The 18,987-nt window shown below is 41.7% G+C and overlaps 2 protein-coding genes across 2 annotated transcripts; one reads left to right on the top strand and one right to left on the bottom strand.

Annotated features, from left to right (window-relative positions):
- Positions 1 to 1,164: 1,164 nt before the first annotated feature.
- tsen54 (TSEN54 tRNA splicing endonuclease subunit) lies at positions 1,165 to 7,873 on the bottom strand. Its single transcript, XM_026163990.1, has 12 exons — positions 7,743 to 7,873; positions 5,942 to 6,100; positions 5,310 to 5,373; positions 5,128 to 5,211; positions 4,940 to 5,038; positions 4,812 to 4,864; positions 4,541 to 4,666; positions 3,662 to 4,097; positions 3,459 to 3,594; positions 3,318 to 3,378; positions 2,095 to 2,208; positions 1,165 to 1,364 (listed from the first exon to the last, which is right to left on the bottom strand). Exons 1-12 carry the CDS (start codon positions 7,796 to 7,798, stop codon positions 1,214 to 1,216), a joined length of 1,539 nt encoding a protein of 512 aa, XP_026019775.1. The 5' UTR covers positions 7,799 to 7,873; the 3' UTR covers positions 1,165 to 1,213.
- On the top strand, positions 7,013 to 17,807 carry LOC113020221 (pentraxin fusion protein-like). The gene is made up of 5 exons (XM_026163991.1): positions 7,013 to 7,730; positions 15,883 to 15,965; positions 16,087 to 16,152; positions 16,971 to 17,178; positions 17,275 to 17,807. The coding sequence occupies exons 3-5, from the start codon at positions 16,101 to 16,103 to the stop codon at positions 17,678 to 17,680; spliced, it is 666 nt and encodes a 221-aa protein (XP_026019776.1). The 5' UTR covers positions 7,013 to 7,730; positions 15,883 to 15,965; positions 16,087 to 16,100; the 3' UTR covers positions 17,681 to 17,807.
- The last annotated feature ends 1,180 nt before the right edge of the window (positions 17,808 to 18,987 follow it).

Genomic DNA, 18,987 nt, shown 5'->3' with positions numbered 1-18,987 from the left:
TTTCTTGTTAGGAGGCATAAAATATAAGCAAGCCAATAATGCAGAAATTTAGATTTTTAGATGAGAAACTGTTCTTAGAGTACAGAGAGAGAGATCTGCAGGAAGTGTCATTTTATCGTGGTGGAAACAAAACAGCAAAAGTAAGAGAATTCATGACGATGTTTATCTGAAGCGAAATGTGAAGCGAAATGTGGATCTTCTTTTGCTGCTGGCTCAGTCAGTTTTGGTTGGAGATGAAACCTGCAGCAACAGAATCAGCGCAAAAAGGACGTAAACACAAAGCGCGGAGGCGCCGGCGCATCAGGGTCCGTGAGCTGTCGGCTTTCAGCTCCGATGCAGAGTACGTGGGTGAGAAAGCCGACGGCCCACTGATTCAAACGCGTTGTGTTTACGTCTTTGTGCGGAACCCGTTTACCTGCTCTCATTTACCGTTTTAGCTGTTTGGTGGTTGTTGAAATAGTTTTGTGAGGTTTAACCTGAGTTTCTGGCAGAATACATTTATATTTAAAAATCGATTCAGGATTTTTAATGAATCAATGACGTTTTATTAAAGCTAAGATCGATTTTAATCGATTATTGAAACCCACCCCTAGTCTCAGATCTGCTACAGAGCCTGTTCCCAGTCGGACATGCCTAAAAACCTCACCTGGAAGCGCCCAGGAGATCCTAGTCATTAACTGAGTCCTTTTAATGCGCCGGAGTAGCAGCTTTACTCAGAGCCCTTTGCCCCAGCGCTACAGGAGAGTCCCAACATGCCTCTGGAGGAAGTTTATTTCCGTCACTGGTTTCTGCAAACTCATTCATTCTGTTAGCACCCACGGCTAACCGAACACTTAGCTCTAAGTGAAATTCTTTGTACCTGAAGCCAGTTTAACCAGCCAGGGATCAAACTTCCACCTTTGGTGCCCACCAGGGGCTCTCAAAAGAACCCCTGCCCCAGTGGGCAGGTACCAGATGGGATGCTGGTGTCCATAATGTGGACAAAGTTTCCTGATCCCTTGTTTTCATCATCGTAAAGGACTTCTGAGTCAAGATGATCAATAAAATTGTCTTTAGATGTAAACTGGAGCCAAATTATATGCAAACATTGTCAGAACACACTTGTTCTTGTTTGTTTGTTTACTAAAACCATCTTTCCACCATAAATCACAGAAAATGCAGCCAGTCCAGCAAACAGAGGTTTATTAAAAAGTCCCGGGTGGGTGGGCGGTTCTTAGGGGTAAACATCAGTCGGGAGCTGGAAGTCTTTGAAGGTGTAGAACGATATGTCTCCATAGTCCACCACAGCTATGACCACTGGGATATCTCCGCTCTGATAGGCCAGCAGCTTGATGGCTCGCAGGTCGGGCACGGGGTCATCGAAACTGGGACACAGCACAGAGGTAATCAATTCAAAGGTATCAGTTTATGAGATCACTGCAAAGCGAATAGCAATCAATCAATGACCGAGTGGCCCCAGCTATAGTTTACTAATATATATATATACACATATACATTTTGCATTGAACCGTGGCTGAAAGACCAACAGCAGAATGATTTGCTGCTGCAGAAGCTTCGAATTTTGAGTGTTACTGCAGAAAAAGTTTGAACCATCACACATCTCCAAACAAAGACGCTCGCCAGAAAAAAAAAGCACAAAAGTAACAAAGCAGGAAAAAACAGCCTGAGGATGTGAAGAGTGAGAATTTCACTGTGGTGTGGAAGAGATTGAATAAACATCTGATTTATAAGTCGTCACAGATTAGGGCTTTCTGCACAATTAGTGGTTTTTTTGTATAATATATATATATAAATAAAATGTATATAAATATTTATAATTTTTTGTCTAAATGCCTAAAACCACAGTTAAGACTTTTAGACACTAAAATAACTCGATTGATGATCCAGCTTGAGAAATTCTGCTGCTTTATCACAGCTCTGAATAATTAAGCAGCTATTAGTGGTTAGAATCACACAAAGCAGGACGAGAGAAAGGCTCCGTTCATGTCCAGCCACCGGGACATTCATTTAATTTGAGTGAAGCGTCTATTGTTTTTCCTTTAAACAAACTAATCCTGAATAAATACGCCGTCGGGCGGCGATGTGATTGCTGACCTGCACACACACATGCGTGAGTACGGTTTCCCCGGGTTGCTCTTCTTGAAGTCGGCCACCGTGTTGGGCTGGTAAACATTGAAACAAATCCTCCAATCGTCCGCATCTTTTAACCTGAGAGGACAAAGCACAAGGTCATCCTGAACGATGCTGACTGCATCAGCACAACGCCCACGGCCTTTATGGTCTGTAAATTAAAGACGGCAAAATGTGACACCAGCGAGACGAGTGAGCGATGACTTTGTTTCTTTCATTTTCTAATCACAGTAAACACACAGAGGCTGCACTCGTCACAGCTTATAATCAAGCCCACATGAAGTCCCAGCTCCAGAAACAGAAAACCAGAAAGCAGACTTGCAGCAGTGGCATAAATTTAGGCGTTTTTCAGAAAAGTTGACCTTGAGGTCTTATCTGAGATTTTCAGTAGGATCTGATGCATCTCTGTAGGGCTGTGCGATATGACCAAAATCTCATATCCCGATATCAGACATCTATCGTCCGATAACGATATAAATCACAAAAATGTAACCTTTTCTGTAAATTCTGTGAATCTCGGGCAGCTCGACTTGCATGAAGTGTTTCCAGCTGCGCGTCATGTTTTTCATCATTTTTAGACATAAGTTGTAACGGCGCCGTTTTCTTTGTGAGTATTTATTACACGGCGTGCTGCGGGGAAAAGCCTGTTCTAACGTTTGAGTCTAAGGTTTGAGTCTAAGGTTTGAGTCTAAGGTTTCTTTTTTAGCACCTGACGGCTCTTTTTGCTTCTCATCCGTAAATAATCTGCTCTTTCACGTGATTCAGTTTATTTTGAAAAGTCTCAACAGGATCTTGAGCTTTATTGTGAAAGGTTTATGTGGAAATAACGACAACGCATAAAAACAAGCGCTTGTCCGTCTGTAGTGTGGTTATATTAAACATAAGAGAAAGAGAGAACTTTAAGAAATTAATATAGCCACTACAGTGATCAAAACCATGAAAACATATTGCCGTAAACAGTTTATTTTGCGACACCACGAAACAAACGATAGCGTAAAATGCAACGATAGACGTTTTTATATCGTCATCCGATATATATCATTATATCAAGCAGCCCTACATCTCTGGCATTAATTCTAAGATCCCACGTTGCCTTTACTGAGGGGTACAAACGTCCGACTGTGCACTGGATGTGCAGAGTTAAAAATAACACTTCTGCTCATGTGAGTAAAACAAATCGTGGATACCTGGACGCTCCCTCCAGCAAATGAGTCGGTTTGATCACGCCGATTTTTTCCAGCAGTTCTCCTGGAAAAAAAACCTCAAATCACACAAAACAGTAAAAAACATTTTAAATTAAAATCTCCTTCACGGTCATGTGATCTCACCTGTGGCGATTGGCTGTGTCGGGTCATGTAACGGAGTAACTTCCCTGTTCCACAGGTGCGCTGGTCGACCTTCCCGCTTACCCTTCCGCCTCGCCATCAGCTCCTGATACTCCGCCCAGTTTCTGCACCGCCGTACCTTTAAGGAAGCCCGCATAAATTAAATTTGATCCTCAGCTCCTCCGATACCTTTAGTCTTTACAAACCTCTCTGTTTTTGTTGACGTCCCACCGCCGCCTGTATTTCTCCCTCTTCTGCTCATTGGCTGACATCTTCACCTGCCGCAGGTTTATTTTCTGCCTCCAGGGGGCAATGTCACAGAAGCCCACCTTCAAATCCCCGGGCAGCAGAGAAGGGTCTGGAGGGGCCAGGTCACTGGGGAAGTGCTCCCTGGAGGTGGAGCCCAGGTCAGGGAAAGAGATGGAGCTGAAGTCCCAGCACGAGGAGCCAGATTTGGAGCCGTGACCGGAATCTTTGTCCGAGTCCCCGAGAACATCCATCATCCACCAGCTCCTGCCTCCGCCCTCGTCTGCTGAACTCTGGGCCTCCGGAGGCTCTGGAAGTTTTTTATCTTCCTCGCCTTCACTGCATTTATCCTCCTCCATCTTCTCAGTGGAGCATTCCTCCTGAGCTTCAGCACGGCTACGCAGAAGAAAACTCTTATAAGACTTCTTACATTTTTGTTTTAACAGACTGAGGTGAAATGTTAAGCTTAGAAACAAAAAATTAACAGCGACTATAATAGGTCACCTAAATGCACCACGTTCATCACACTGAACTATAAGACAAACATTAGCAGCAACATTTATTTGAAGATTTTGGAGATCTCTCATTTGTGATATTTTGAAACCAAAAGTATTTAAATGTCAGCTCACACCAGCAGAGAGCAGCACAGACTCAGCTTTCATGTGCAGCTGCACGTGGAGGCATCCAGATTTCTTTTTGTAGCTACAGAAAAAACTAATATAGTATATAATAATAATATAATAATAAACAACTCCTCATTTTTATTGTACAAGGCAATAGCTAAATAATAGCTTTTGTAACTAAGATGTAGTTTCACAGATTGCAAAGCAGCTCTTTACCTGCACGTCGCAGTGGGGGTGGAGGAAGGGGCGGGGCTGAGGCTGCGTTTCCTCTTCAGCTGTCTCCCTGCTCGGTCACGTGACTGCGGCAGGTTGAGCTGCCTCGCGTAGGACGATGACTCAGAACTGCGAGCACACAAACATCCACCTACGGAGGCTGTTCCCGCGCATACTTAACTTTTCAAGGCCGATTTTAATAGATACACTAACACTGTCATCTCTGATGCTCAATTATCTTTATTATCTTAAATGTCTGAGGGGTAAACGTTACCTGGGATCAAACCTGAGCACCACATAGCCGAGCCTCTTCAAATGCCCAAACACCTTTGGGATGAAACAGAGTCGTTAGCTCATTTCACAGGTGGCATTTTCACAGGTGTGCTGGAGTAAAGGTTGCACCTGATATTGCTGAAGGCTCACTGTGTTTGCAGACAGAAACTTCTCGTACCCGTCCTGGATGGAGAGTGGCAGGTCCTGATGAAACACCTGCAGGTTTCCCTGTTCCCATAACAACACAGACACAGGACTAATTATGTGCTCCGAGGAGGAAAACCGCACCGAGCAACAGGTTTTATCTGCAGACTCACACACTCCATCAGGTACAGAGCCTCCTCGGGGAGCAGGCACTGCTTCCCGTTTGCAGAAAAGCCCATCGTCTGCCAGAACTTCCCCTGCGGAAAAATAAGAAAAGATCCAGCAAAGGAGCGACTGAGGACGAGCTAACGCAGCAGCTTTTTCTAGGTGGTGTTGTGACAGTGAAGCAACTCACAGCCGGAGATCGAAGCTCCACAATCTGCTTGCTGGGAATCCATTGGCCGTTCACGAGGTTTCCCCTGTGGATTAAAACAGATGGAAGCCATCTCACACAAACACACACACGTGTTTCTGTCCACCTGATGGATTTATAGCCAAGATTTGGGCTCATTTGTGAAAAACCTTTAAGATTTTAAACCCGAAAGACGTTAACGTTCACTCAGCACTGCAAAAGATTAAAAGTCAAATGTATTATTTTGCTGTTACCCAGTTTTTTTTCTTTAGGATTCGTGGTGCTTTGAAGGTTTTCTTGTCTGAAATCATGTTTCTATTTTTCATTTATTTTTCTGGACTTTTAAAAATCTGCTCCCACAAACACAAGAAAAGCTGTTTAATCCATCACTGTGCACATTTATCTACTTTTATTTTGTGCAGTAAAGCTGTAAATAGTGGCTGCTTTCAGCTCCTTTCAATCACAGAAAGGTAGTAACATCGATGGTCATCAATCTAAATGTTATTTTGTCTGAGCTAAGAATGGAGCTTGTGGATGTTGAAACTCAGGTGAATATTAGACACCCTTATATGTCTTATATGCACCACCAAAGCTGGGCCTGATGAGTAACCCCACGGGTAATGAGAGGTACTCACAGCCTCTCCACTCTCTCCTCTGAGAGGAGGCTCCAGTGTTCATTCAGGCTCTGCTCGAGTCGCTGCTTCTGCTCGTCGGAGTCATCGGGGAAGAAGTCCTTCTGTCCTCTGACGGGGATTTTGTGACTGCGGGAGCGGGCTGCGAACAGCTCCGACGGGCTGAAAGTTGTTAAAGAAAGACAACATCGTTCAGCTGTTTGATGCACACACGATCACAGTTACTGCCATTGAAACACTGAGAAGGAAAACCACTGCACTGCTTTTAGATTTCATAACACAGCCTGAAACAAAATGTGCTGGAGGTGTTTGAGGAGGGCTGGCTTTCAAAGAGCAAGAATTTTTTCTGTGAAAAAAAGTGTCCTTCTCCATTATGCTGGAGGTTTTCTGCTAGAACACAGTAAACGTGTGAGTAACTGTCAGCTGACAGTCTTTTCTTGTCTCAGTTTGAAAAACAGCTTTAAATAAATGCTCTGCCGGGGAAGAGGAAGGCGGTGTACAGCAAGTGTTTCATATTTTCCTTTTAACAAAATGCAATAAAAAAAAAATTCTTGATCAGCAGAAGAGGAAGAAACTCCTGAAAAATATTCAACACAAGGAGAATCAGACTCTAAACCTCCCACTCTGGAGTCCCTCTTTTATCTTCTTGCTTGTTGTTCAGAGCAATCACTGACTCAGATCTTAGTGTGAGGGTCATGTGAGGTCTGTCACTAAATCTGGATTTTATCACATGAAAAACATAGGCAAACTTTTCTCTCTCAGTAACTCAGAAGATGAGCCGCTGCAATGGTCCTTAAAAGGAGCAACCGGCAGAAGAAGAAGCTGAGGCTCGACTCTTGTAATGCTCCGTTGTCTGGTCTATGCAAAAATGTCTCACATCAACAACAATTGATACAAAACTGCAGTTTTAAAACACTCTGGCTGCAGTTTGTGCACTGACTTTAAAATCCTTTTAGCTGTTTTTAAGGCACTTCTTAGTCTCTGTACATCATATTCGTCTCACATGGTGGCAGGTAACGAATCACTAAAGCCAGGTTTCTCATTGTTTTAGTTTATTTGTGTTTCATATAATTAAAATGATTTTTCTAGCCCATATTCAGTTCATATCTGAGCTTTAGGCAACTGTAAAATCTTTCTAGCAAAGCTGCATCGGTGTGAAAGATTATCATGACAAGAAAGCAGCAGTCCCCAAGTTACTGGCATACTTTCCAGGCGTTGCATGTTGGTGTATAACGTTAGTATCACTATGAAGTCCATCTGCGTGTAATTAAAGTGCCATCATGAGTCATAAAGTCGTGACTCAGTGCCATGGGACCTCGCCCAGACCTGTTTTAAAAGGACTCCACCCTGATGCTTTGTCTGTGTGCAAAAAAAACAAAAACAGCAGACTTCCAAAAAATATTTTACTGTTACTTAATTCCTAACTTTCCAAATGCTTTCTTTCTCCCACGGCTGTTTTTCACCAAAACACACAACAGAGGGTGTCAGAGAGTCGAATACAGAGTGTCACTATTTCAGAAAACGTGTCCAGATAATATTTCAGTAACAGTGTTTCTCTGGAAACAACTGTGCAGCTTCATCGGTGCGTTTTAATGAAACTATAGGCGTTTTCTCTTCAGCACGTATTCACGTTTAAGCTAACAGTTAGCTTTAAACTAACCCGTGCTACCATGTGCAGAAGAAGTCTGAGAGTTCCGTCCACAGTGATTCAATGACAAACAGCCGCTGAGGGAGAACACAAGACAAAGTACCGCTACCCTGCGAACAAGCCCGCTCACAGGTACCGTTAAAGGTAAAAACGCACCTTAAAATTTCACTGTAGAACTTCCCTTTACCGTCTGTGTTGTTTTGATCCGCCATGATGCCGGGGTCTGCCTGCTACTGCGGCTCTCCTCTGGGTCCTGGTGACCGTCAAATTCATCACTTATAATCGTGGCCATCAGAGGGCGCCAAAGGGCACCGTTTAAAATCAGGGAAGGGTTTTTCCAGAATATTTGATTTGTTCCAGCCAAAACAAACCAAAGGGTCCCACAAGAAGGCAGAAAACTGGATCAGGCAAAAATACAGGGTAGAAAATTAGTGCAGAAAATGTTGGTCATGATTTTCAGGTTCATTCTACTAACAGCATTTAACGATTATCCCCAAAATTGATTCTGTTCATCTGGATGTAGCGTTTTTAGTAAATGACTGTTTTGCAAGTTGAAAGCTTCTTTCTTTTCATGATAAAGGAAGGAGACATAAAATCTTAAGTTTATTTAAAGGGTTAAATGTCTATTTTATAGCCTTCACTGAAATTTCGATGTCATTGTAAATATGAGTCTCAACAATGGTGCATTATTAAAAAGAAAAAATAAGCTGGTCAGCTCAGCAACTCCAAATAACGCTGCAACGCTGGAATGCTGCAAATCTTTGGACTGATCCAATACCAAGTAAATACAGGGCTGGTGTTCTGACAAACCATCCTACTTTGGCAAAACGTCACATTTCTGCTGTCACAGAGTAATTCCAGCACATATTTAAGTAGGTATGACGGTTTGCCACTAAACTGTGCCCTTCAGAGTATGTTTGTAGCTCATATTCATAAAGCCAGGATGGTTTGCTACTTAATATTACCCGTCAGAGTATGTTTCTAGCTCTTATTAACCAAGGTAGGATGATTTTGCCACTGAATTTTAGTTGTTAAAGTATGCTTCTAAGCAGTGTTGTTCAAGTTACTTGAAAAAAGTAATCAGTAACTAATTACTGGTCATATTCACAAAGGTAGAATTGTTTGGCACTGAATTTATGAGTATTTTTGTAGTTAGGGTTAGATTGAAAATGTGACGTCATTTCCAGCGCAAAACCGCAAAGGATTGTAGGTACGAGTGGCAAGTGGTACGAATTGAATTCATTGTGCTATGCTGCTTTGTTCACTGTGGCTTTGCGGGCTAATAATTGTTGTGTTTTGTAGGAAAACCAGCCTACAAAATGCTGGAATGCGATCCAGACTGTGCACCCTCTACCAACCTGGGTCATACCGAGTTTAAAGCTGCTACCACAGCGAGATTTAATCGGTTAAGAGAGAGAGCGATATTAAAACAGCCACGAAAAGTCACGCATCTGCCACCAAGGAGTTGTTTAACTGCCTCAGTGACCTTGCCCCCAGAAATTAGCGGGTCACCCCCCCCCCCCCCCCCCTCATCCCCAGACTCTGCTTCCTCCTCGGAAGACGTGTCAGTGGGATTAAGGAGGTCCTCAAAGTATTCCTTCGAGGAATACTTACAGCCTGATAGGATTCCTTCTTCAGCCTGGTGGCTCCCTTCACCTCTGGTGTCCACCAGCCCGCCGCCTCTCACCAGGGGCAACTCCAGACTGAGACAGAGTCCAGCCCCTCTCCAGAAGACTGGTTCCAGAGCCCAAGCTATGCGTAGAGGTGAGCCCGACTATATCGAGCCGGTACCTCTCAACCTCACTCAGGCTCCTTCCCCACCAGAGAGGTGACATTCCATATCCAATTGCCAGTCCTGGTAGCCGGGGATCAGTCTGTCAGGGTCTCTTCTCCTGGCTGCCGACCGGCACGCAATGCACCCGACCCCTACACCCCTACGGCGCCACCTGCGGGTGGTGGGCCTGAGGGAGGATGGGCCCATGTCCCCTTTTCGGGCTGTGCCCGGCCAAGCCCCATGGACTAAAGCCCAGCCACCAGACGCTTGTCCTCGGGCACGCTCCACGGCGGGGCCCCAGTAACCCTATCCAGGGCAGGGTAAACTGTTCCCTCAATGTTTTCCTCATAAGGGTCTTCTGAATTGCTCTTTGTCTGGTCCCTCACCCAGGACCAATTTGCCACGGGAGACCCTACCAGGGGGCAAAAAAACCCCAGACAACATAGCCCCTGGGATCCCTGGGACACACAAACCCCTCCACCACGATAAGGTAGCGATTCACAGACAGGCTTGTGTGCATTAATCTTATTATAATTTAGTTTTGTCTTCCTGGAATTTTACATTTTTAATATTTTATTAGTTTGATATTGGTGTTATCATGTGTGTTTCTGTGTGTGTGTTGCCCTCCAACTTTTGCTTCTGTATGTGACAAATTCTTTAACATCTAACCTTGATATATGTTTATGCAACAGATGTTTGCCTTCTACAAATCTATCTGTTACTGGATGTTGCTGGAAACATTGGCATTCATCCCTATTTTGGTTTGTTTGCCCTTTTGAACTCTGATATGACCCAGTCCTGCCAGTAAATCATGCAGCCCACTTCAAGGTACCGATCAAAGTCCTTGTACAGGGCATCAGGAAGCAAGTCTTGCAAGTTGATGCCATTTGGAAAATGAAACACTAGAGAGCTTTAACCTTGAAATGACCGGTGAAATCCTAACAAACTATTCAAAATATTTGGAAAATATTCTTCTATCCTTTGGAAAATTCTTCAGTGGATTTCTGCTCAGAAGTGTCTCCAAAGAAAAGAAGCCAATACATTTGTGCTTAATGTGTTTTTCTTTGTAAAGGTCATCAGGGGGCGAGTGTTAGCGAGCCCAGCAGGACTGAAGACTAAAAACTAGATAATTACTTTACTGCTCACTTTATATATGATCTCAGTAAACGTTGACCTTTTGAATTCATGGGCTTAATATCTAATTTGGGATCTTACTTGATACGACATAATGTTAATTGTGTAAGTCACAATCTCATTAAGAGGAAAACAGGCAGACAAATTTCAATAATAAAACAATACATTTGTGTTAAAAATGACAGTAGCTCATTGTGTTACATAAGTCAATGACTTATGTAACACAATAATATTTTTGGGATTTTGCCTTTATTGGATAGAGACAGTGAAGATGTAAAGAGGCGAAGACATGCAGCAAAGGTCTGTAAGTTGAACTCAAACCCGGCCTCTGCTTTCTGCAGTAGATTGCCTGCTCACCGACCAAGCCATATGTGTGCCCAGGTAGCATTAATTCAAATGAACTCCACTGACCACTGGGCTGCAAGACCAGACTGACCAACCTGTGCACCACCTGAATTGATTAGATGAAGGCCTAAGACTGGAGGCCCCACAAGTGGATCCCGGAATACCTAGAATTGTACAAGATCAACAGGACACTTGGAGCCTTCATCAGGAACTCAGTGGGGACATGGTGAACAACACTAGAGGCCAACTTCAAGCCTATAGCACATGTCACCATCAAGTGCGAGATCTACCGAGGAATAGCTCTGTCCCCACTGCTGTTCTGCATAGGCATGAACCTCCTCAGGGACATCATTGACAAGACTGGCTACAGATACCAACTACAGAATGGAGCAATCATCAGCCACATGGATGACATCAAGCTGTATGCCAAGAGTGAATGAGACATCGATTGAGGGAATTGAACTATATTCAAACTTATATATACTATAAGTACATAAGTGTCACGGTCTGGGTGAGTGCCAGTGTTTTTCCTCCGAGCCGGCAGTTTTATTCTCTTACATTTGTTGTGGAAATAATAAACATTGTCACTTAAACGTTCTCTGTCCTGCTCTGCGTCCTGCATTTGAGTCCTATTCCTTTCGAGTCGGCCTCGGCCGTGACAATAACATTTAACATTTCTTTCTCTCTCCCTCTTGGTATGTGTGCTTATTGCTGTGTGTGTGTCTACTTACCCTGCTTTACCTTACAGGGTGAGAACACTGGTGGGATCTCTGCCCTCTCCCTGACACACCTGAAGCAAAACATCTTACAAACAGCTGACTATGCTGGGATCTGACATTCGGTCTTTACTTGAGCTCTGCCTCACTGTGGTAGCGATCTCCTTGTTGATCTGCACGTCATGGTCCTTGTTGTCATCACATAGATTTCTAATGTGTCTTGTCCTCTGTTTAAGACATCCCAGTGGTTCCCATCAGTTTTGGAAATGCTCCTTTGTTGGATTTGGTAAATAAGAGGCTTTTGAACTAAGAACTGCTGAAAGACTGTAAATAGCACAACCATCACCTGCATTATAAATAAATCTCTAAACTTGCACTACTGAGTTTAGCGTTTGAGTTTGACCAGACAGATCATGACAATCAGCTTTCTCCTATGAAGTATTAAAGGCTAGAAAATGCTTCCAAAGAATGTAAAAATTTGAACAGATCATCATAACTTCTCTCACCATCTGAAAAAAATGATTTTAACTACTCAGTCTTGTGTGCATTAATCTTATTATAATTTTGGTTTGCCTTCTATGGAATTTTACATTTTTAATATTTTAATAGTTTGATATTTGTGTTATCATGTGTGTTTCTGTGTGTGTGTTGACCTCAAACTTTTGCTGCTGTATGTGACAAATTCTTTAACATCTAACCTTGATATATGTTTATGCAACAGATGTTTGCCTTCTACAAATCTGTCTGTTACTGGATGTTGCTGGAAACATTGGCATTCATCCCTATTTTGGTTTGTTTGCCCTTTTGAACTCTGATATGACCCAGTCCTGCCAGTAAATCATGCAGCCCACTTCAAGCTACCGATCAAAGTTCTTGTACAGGGCATCAGGAAGCAAGTCTTGCAAGTTGATGCCATTTGGAAAATGAAACACTAGAGAGCTTTAACCTTGAAATGATCAGCGTAATAATAATAATAATAATAATAATAATAATAATAATAATAATAACAATAATAATAATAATAATAATAATAATAATAGATTGGATTTACATCCGGTCGTTCAGTCTGACGTCACTAGCTGTGTCTGGGCCTAAACTCCGCTGCAGGTCCATATATCAAACGATCACTATGGCATTACTGAGAGTTGAAAAACTGTCTAAAGTCTTTCATCTTTAATAAAATGATCAGCGTTCTGCTCTACCAGGTGTAACAATTGAGTTTAACATCCAGGCATCCATGAAAACGGAATTTATGACATTTAACGGAGTTAGAAGTTAGCAGGGAGTTAGCTCGCTAGCTTCTATCTAAATACAATATAGCATGTCCTGACTGCGGGGTTTTGGAAACAAATTCAAACGTACAGCTCTGTTATCACTTCCAACATAAATGAAGACAGAAAACTAAACAGCAGAGACGTTTGTAGGGTTACTGAAGTTTGGCTAGCTGGTATATAATGATGTGCTACGTGACCGCTAGCGACACAGCTATGTTAGCATAATATAAACAAGCTAACTTTTTTTCCACTCGATAAAAGTTAACGTGAGTGTTCTCGGTGGTCAGGAACAAATGTAATCGCATGGCAGGATGCTGTAAAAGGACCACACTTCAGCCAGGAGAACAACTGAGATAATCCATCCACAATACGAGGTTAGTCGTTCATATACTGCTGCATGGGCGGTGCTGTAGTTACATCCTAAGGTTTTAAATACTGAGCTTAAATAAATGATTAGCGGTAATAAAAGCCGAGGGAGGTCAACAGTGATCACTGACTGTTTTAGGAGCTTTTTGAGATTAAATAGAAGAAAATACAAAACATTAAACATGTTAACAACACAAAAGCCATATTAAACGCAGACTACTTAAGGCCCGGAAGTAGGATTCGTCACGTCATCACTTAACAATCAGATAGCGCTTTTCAAGGCACCCAAAGCGCTTTACAATACCACTATTCATTCACTCTCACAGTAGGCGGTAGGGTAAAGTGTCTTGCCCAAGGACACGATGACCAGGTAATCCTAACAAACTATTCAAATATTTGGAAAAGCAACCTCAAAATAAAATTTAAAACTCTTGATTTGTGCAATTATATTTTTCCATTATGTATTAGTACACTTTAACAACATTATATATTAATTAACTCTGACTCAACACAGCTAAAACTGCAGTGTGCGTCAGCTATGAACATTGGCTCATGTTTCCCACCTCAACTGTTCTTCAGTGGATTTCTGCTCAGTAGTGTCTCCAAAGAAAAGAAGCCAATACATTTGTGCTTAATGTGTTTTTGGAAAGAAAAGCGTCCGGACTTCTTCCATGCAAGTGAAGAGAGAGACTACATCAAAGGACACCATGGTTTCATCTGGTTCCAGGGTAAGTTTCTGGACCTTGTCGGTGAAGTCGGTGGAGTTCTTGATGTGGTGTGGGGTGTTCCCCACGAGTGGTGCTAGGATGGTTGCAAAGTGTTTCGAAATGTTGTAAGTGGCTGAGTTTATGCTACTGACAATGGGTCTGAGTGGGACCCTTTCACAATGAGCTCACCCGAAACCCTGGCTGATTGTGACCCATACCCGTTTTCACACCTTGGCTCATGTGATTAGGTAGAGGATCATCAGGGGGGCCTTTGTCCCTCTTTGGGGGGAAATTCCCACTGGATTTAAATCTGGGACTCTCCACCATTTGACCTTAGAACTGAAGAAGCTTCTCGGATGAGAGGTGAAACGTCTTCAAGCAACTTAAAGAAGTCCAGACGCTTTTCTTTCTAAGCTCCTTAGACTACGATGACCTGGATGACTGAGAACCTTCACAGACTTAATGTGTTTTTCTTTCTAAAGGTCAGCAGGGGGCAAGTGTTGGTGAGCCCAGCAGGACTGAAGACTAGAAATTAGATAATTACTTTACTGCTCACTTTATATGTGATATCAGGAAAAGTTGACCTTGTCATATGACTGTGATTGCCCCGCCCCTCCTTGAGCCTGGTTCTGCTGGAGGTTTCTTCCTGTTAAAAGGGAGTTTTTCCTTCCCACTGTCTCCAAAGTGCTTGCTCATAGGGGGTCATATGATTGTTGGGTTTTATCTGTATCTACTATTGTAGGATCTACTGTACAATATAAAGCGCCTTGAGGCGACTTGTTGTGATTTGGGGCTGTATAAATAAAATCGAATTGAACCTTATAAGAATATACCACCTTACGTGGTTCATGTCTCCATCGTTCATATCTATAGGTAGGACGTTCTGATGGCCAAATCACACTTTTCAAAATGGGCTTCGTAACCCTTTTTTCGCACACAAGATCACTGTAGGATCAAATAATAGGCGTGTGTAGCGCCCCCTACTTAGTACTCCACTAATGCAGGGTACGCCCTGAGTTCTAATTACCTTAAACTTACCCAGTTGCCCTCAGTGCAAGCTCCCCCGAGTTACACACGTATAACACCTTTATCTTACTCTGAACTGTATATAAGAAACGGTACAACACACAAGATCTTTCGTTTGAACTAAGCAGGTTCTTTTCTCAGGCTCTTTCTTTCTAGTCCCTGTCAGTTTTTACAGAATTTTGGATTAACTGAAGATTTTTCAAGGAACACTATACTGACAAGTACAGTCCACTGTGTCCACCGATGTGTGTTTGGAACAGTCAGTTTCAACTGTTTAGCTGTTGATTTGAGATGAATTTAAATAATTTGGAGGTAATACTCCTCTTCATTATGCCGTCCACTTTCTGGAATGTACCTAAAGGACCACTCTCACCCCAGCAATCAACTGTTTGAACTATTACCGTCAGGCCGGCGGTACAGGTCACATAAAACAAGGACAAACAGATTCAGGGATAGCTTCTTTCCCAGAGCTATCACCGTAGTAAATAAGCACAAAAACAATTGAACCTATTCCATACCGTCACTGTCATTATATTATGCTGCTATCCTGTATATATTGTACATACTATTGTTTGAGTACTTACGATTGTGGGTTTTTTTTGTTTTTTTTATATATTTTTTATTTTTATTTTACATTTATATTTATTATTGAAACTTGCACCAAGGGAGCGGCACTCCAATTTCATTGTACTCTGTACAATGACAATAAAGGCTATTCTATTCTATTCTATTCTATTCTATTCTATTCTATTCTATACAACAAAGGAGCTTTCTTAAACAACCTCTTAAAATCTCCAAATAAAACTCAAAAGATCCTCATTAGCATAAATGTTTTTATTTATACTGACTCAAAAAGGCTGGATTTGTGTTAAGTTTCTTTTCCCTAAGTCAACAGTTTATTTTGTCTGCCCTCTGAACCCTAATTACTCACTGTTTATCTTATTTCCTCACCAGGATTCTGAGGTGGGGGCGTTTGAAGATCTTGGTTATAAAACCACCCAGCTGACTGTCAGTAGAGAGGCATTCTCAGCAGCACAGTACGTATACAGCTTCATTTTTGTCTGCAAGTTCATATAACATTTTAATAATCATTGCTGTGTATAAATTAAGATTGTATCAAAACATGAAAAAGACTTGAGGGGGTCTGATTTTCTGCAGATCTGGGAGATAAAATGAGTCCAGCGGTCATCCTTTTTCTCATCGTCGTCTCCACGACATTGGCCGGTAACTGTAACCTCTCCATGTTGCTTGTTTGTGTATACTTGTGCATTTTTTTCATTATTTTATTATTTAAATATTATATTTTATACTTTTCATTGTTTTTTCATAAAATGCATTTATTTGTAATTTAAGCTTTCAGTAAAGGAAAACATGGCATTTTAATAACCTTCATTTTTAAGAAATTGAATTTGTGTGACATCATTTAAAATGCATAAATTACTAAATCACAACAATACAACATAATTTTATGCATAAAAACTCAATTTTATGCCAAAGTTGTTTAGGTTTTTATTTTATTTTGAAGTTTAATGTTTTTTCTTCATTGGGAAGACCTCAAAATGAACATGGATAATATTCTGGGTTATGCACTCCCAAACATCGGCCAAGTGATGTACCTTGGAAACATAAAGGAACTGGTACAAAAAGAGGACTTATATCTAGTAAAAATAATTCTAGCCACAACAAAAAAAAAGCAATCACAAAGAAGTGGTGACACACAGACCCTCCCGCTCAACAAGACTGGATTAGGATTGTAGAAGGTATCTCAGAGATGGAAGAAATTACATTCAACATTAGACTGATGGGGTGTAAAAGCATGATAGACAATGGAGGAAGTGGAAAGCATTCTTAAGTGGCACCAAAAACACAACATAAAAAGAAATTTGCATGTGATAGAAGGTGGGAAAAGAAAGGTAAACTCCAGACTGTTTGTTTGTAATTTTCTTTACTGTATCGTTTTCAGTAAAAACTAAAACTAATAAAAATTAAAGTTGGAAGAAAAAAAAAGTATTTTCTTTATTGTTAATTTTGCTGCCTCTCAGGGAGTGTTACCATCAAGACCTTGGTTTTCTCCACTGAGACAAGCACCAATTATGTTGAGATGATCCCTCAAAGGCCGATGAACCTGAGGTCGTTCACTCTGTGCATGCGGGTGGCCACAGAGCTCAGCGGTAGACGAGAGGTCATCCTCTTTGCATACCGGACCAGAAACTATGACGAGCTGCATGTGTGGCGTGAACTGGATGGAAGGTAGGACATCTTCTGCGGGGGACAGGTGTTTTTTTTATTAAGCTGTCTGTGTGCAGACTCATAATGACTAAACATGCATGTTGTTTGTGTGTGCAGACTGTCCTTTTATCTAGCTGGAGATCCTGTTTTATTTAAAGTCCCTGAGCTCGGAGCCCTGCAGACCCACCTGTGTATCACCTGGGATTCCACTTCAGGTTTAGCTGCCCTCTTCCTGGATGGCAAGAGGAGCTTATCTAAAATCTACAGGAAGGGTCACACTGTCAGGGCAGGAGGCAGGGTTATCCTGGGACAAGATCCGGATTCTTTCCTGGGTGATTTTGATTCCGACCAGAGTTTTGTTGGTGAGATCTTTGATGTGAATATGTGGGACACTGTTCTGGCAGATAGTGTGATCCAAGGCATATTTGCAGGAAAGAGAGAACCAAGAGGAAATGTTCTTGACTGGGAAAGAACAGAGCTGAGAATTAACGGGGACGTCAAGGTCGCCACTCGTGAGCTGTAGCTATAATGGAATAACCCCATTCTGCTGTATGAAATAAAGATACTTCATTGATCAAAATGTGCATCAGTATCACTGACATGACTTCAGGTTACTGCTTTTTGAGGCCAAATAAAAATATCTGCTGAAATTGTCTGTGGTGAATTAATATATTACTCAACTCTGATGCATATTGTTCTACATTATTTGATACAATTAGTCTTCACATAGGTCACAATTTTACTCAAGAAGCCTAGCAGTAAAAAGGTTTCATGTTTAAAACACTGAAATTACGAATGTTCCAATACTTTAGATTTAGATTTGTTTGTTGTCTTTTTTGTTTTCTTCTTATGATGTAATAAATTGTCAAGCACTGTTTTTCAGTGCTGTAAAAAAGTGTTTGCTCCCTTCATAATTTCATATATTTTGGGGGGTATACAAACCTGCATGGTCCTGTGTGAAAAAGTGATTCTCCACAATGCAGGAACTCCAGCAACACTTAAGGGAAGAGGAACAACTTTATTGACTGACTAACACGTTTTGGCTTGTGGCCTTCATCAGGGTCATAGTAAAATATTGTAGAAGTTTGCTTAACTAAAAGACAGGAAACAGAAAAAAATTCAAAATAACCAATCACATCTTCATAGATAAACATGTAACAGACTGATATTGGTTAATTGGCTAAGTCACACCCAAGTAAAGACTGGATTAGATCATTAATGATGAAGACGGGGGGAGGAGACATAATCACCACCAAAAAGTGATTGTCCCCTAAACCTAATAACTGGTTGGGCCACCCTCAGCAGCGACACTGCAATCAAGCGTTTGCGATAACTGGCAATGAGTCTTTCACAGTGCTGTGGAGGAATTTTGGCCCACTAATCTTTGTAGCATTGTTGTTATTCAGCCACGTAGAAGGGGTTTTGAGCATGAACTACCTTTTTTAAGGTCATGTCACAGCGTCACAATCGGATTCAGGTCAGGACTTTGCCACTCCAAAGTCTTCATTTAGTTTTTCTTAAGATGAACATTTGTGTTTTGCAAAATAACCTCAGACCATCACACTACCACCACCATATTTTGCTGCTGGTAAAATGTTCCTTTCCTGAAATGTTGTGATGCTTTTACACCAAATGTAACAGGACACACCATTACATTTGGTGCATTACTCTGTGCATGCGGGTGGCCACAGAGCCCAGGAGGCAGGGTTATCCTGGGACAAGATCTGGATTTTTATCTGGGTGATTTTGATAAACATCAGAATTTTGTTGGTGAGATCTGTGATGTGAATATGTGGGACATTGTTCTGCCAGATAGCGTGATACAAGGCA

The sequence above is a fragment of the Astatotilapia calliptera genome, chromosome 4, assembly GCF_900246225.1.
Source record: "Astatotilapia calliptera chromosome 4, fAstCal1.2, whole genome shotgun sequence".
Lineage (NCBI taxonomy): Eukaryota > Metazoa > Chordata > Actinopteri > Cichliformes > Cichlidae > Astatotilapia > Astatotilapia calliptera.
This window is presented reverse-complemented; position numbering and strand designations above follow the sequence as displayed.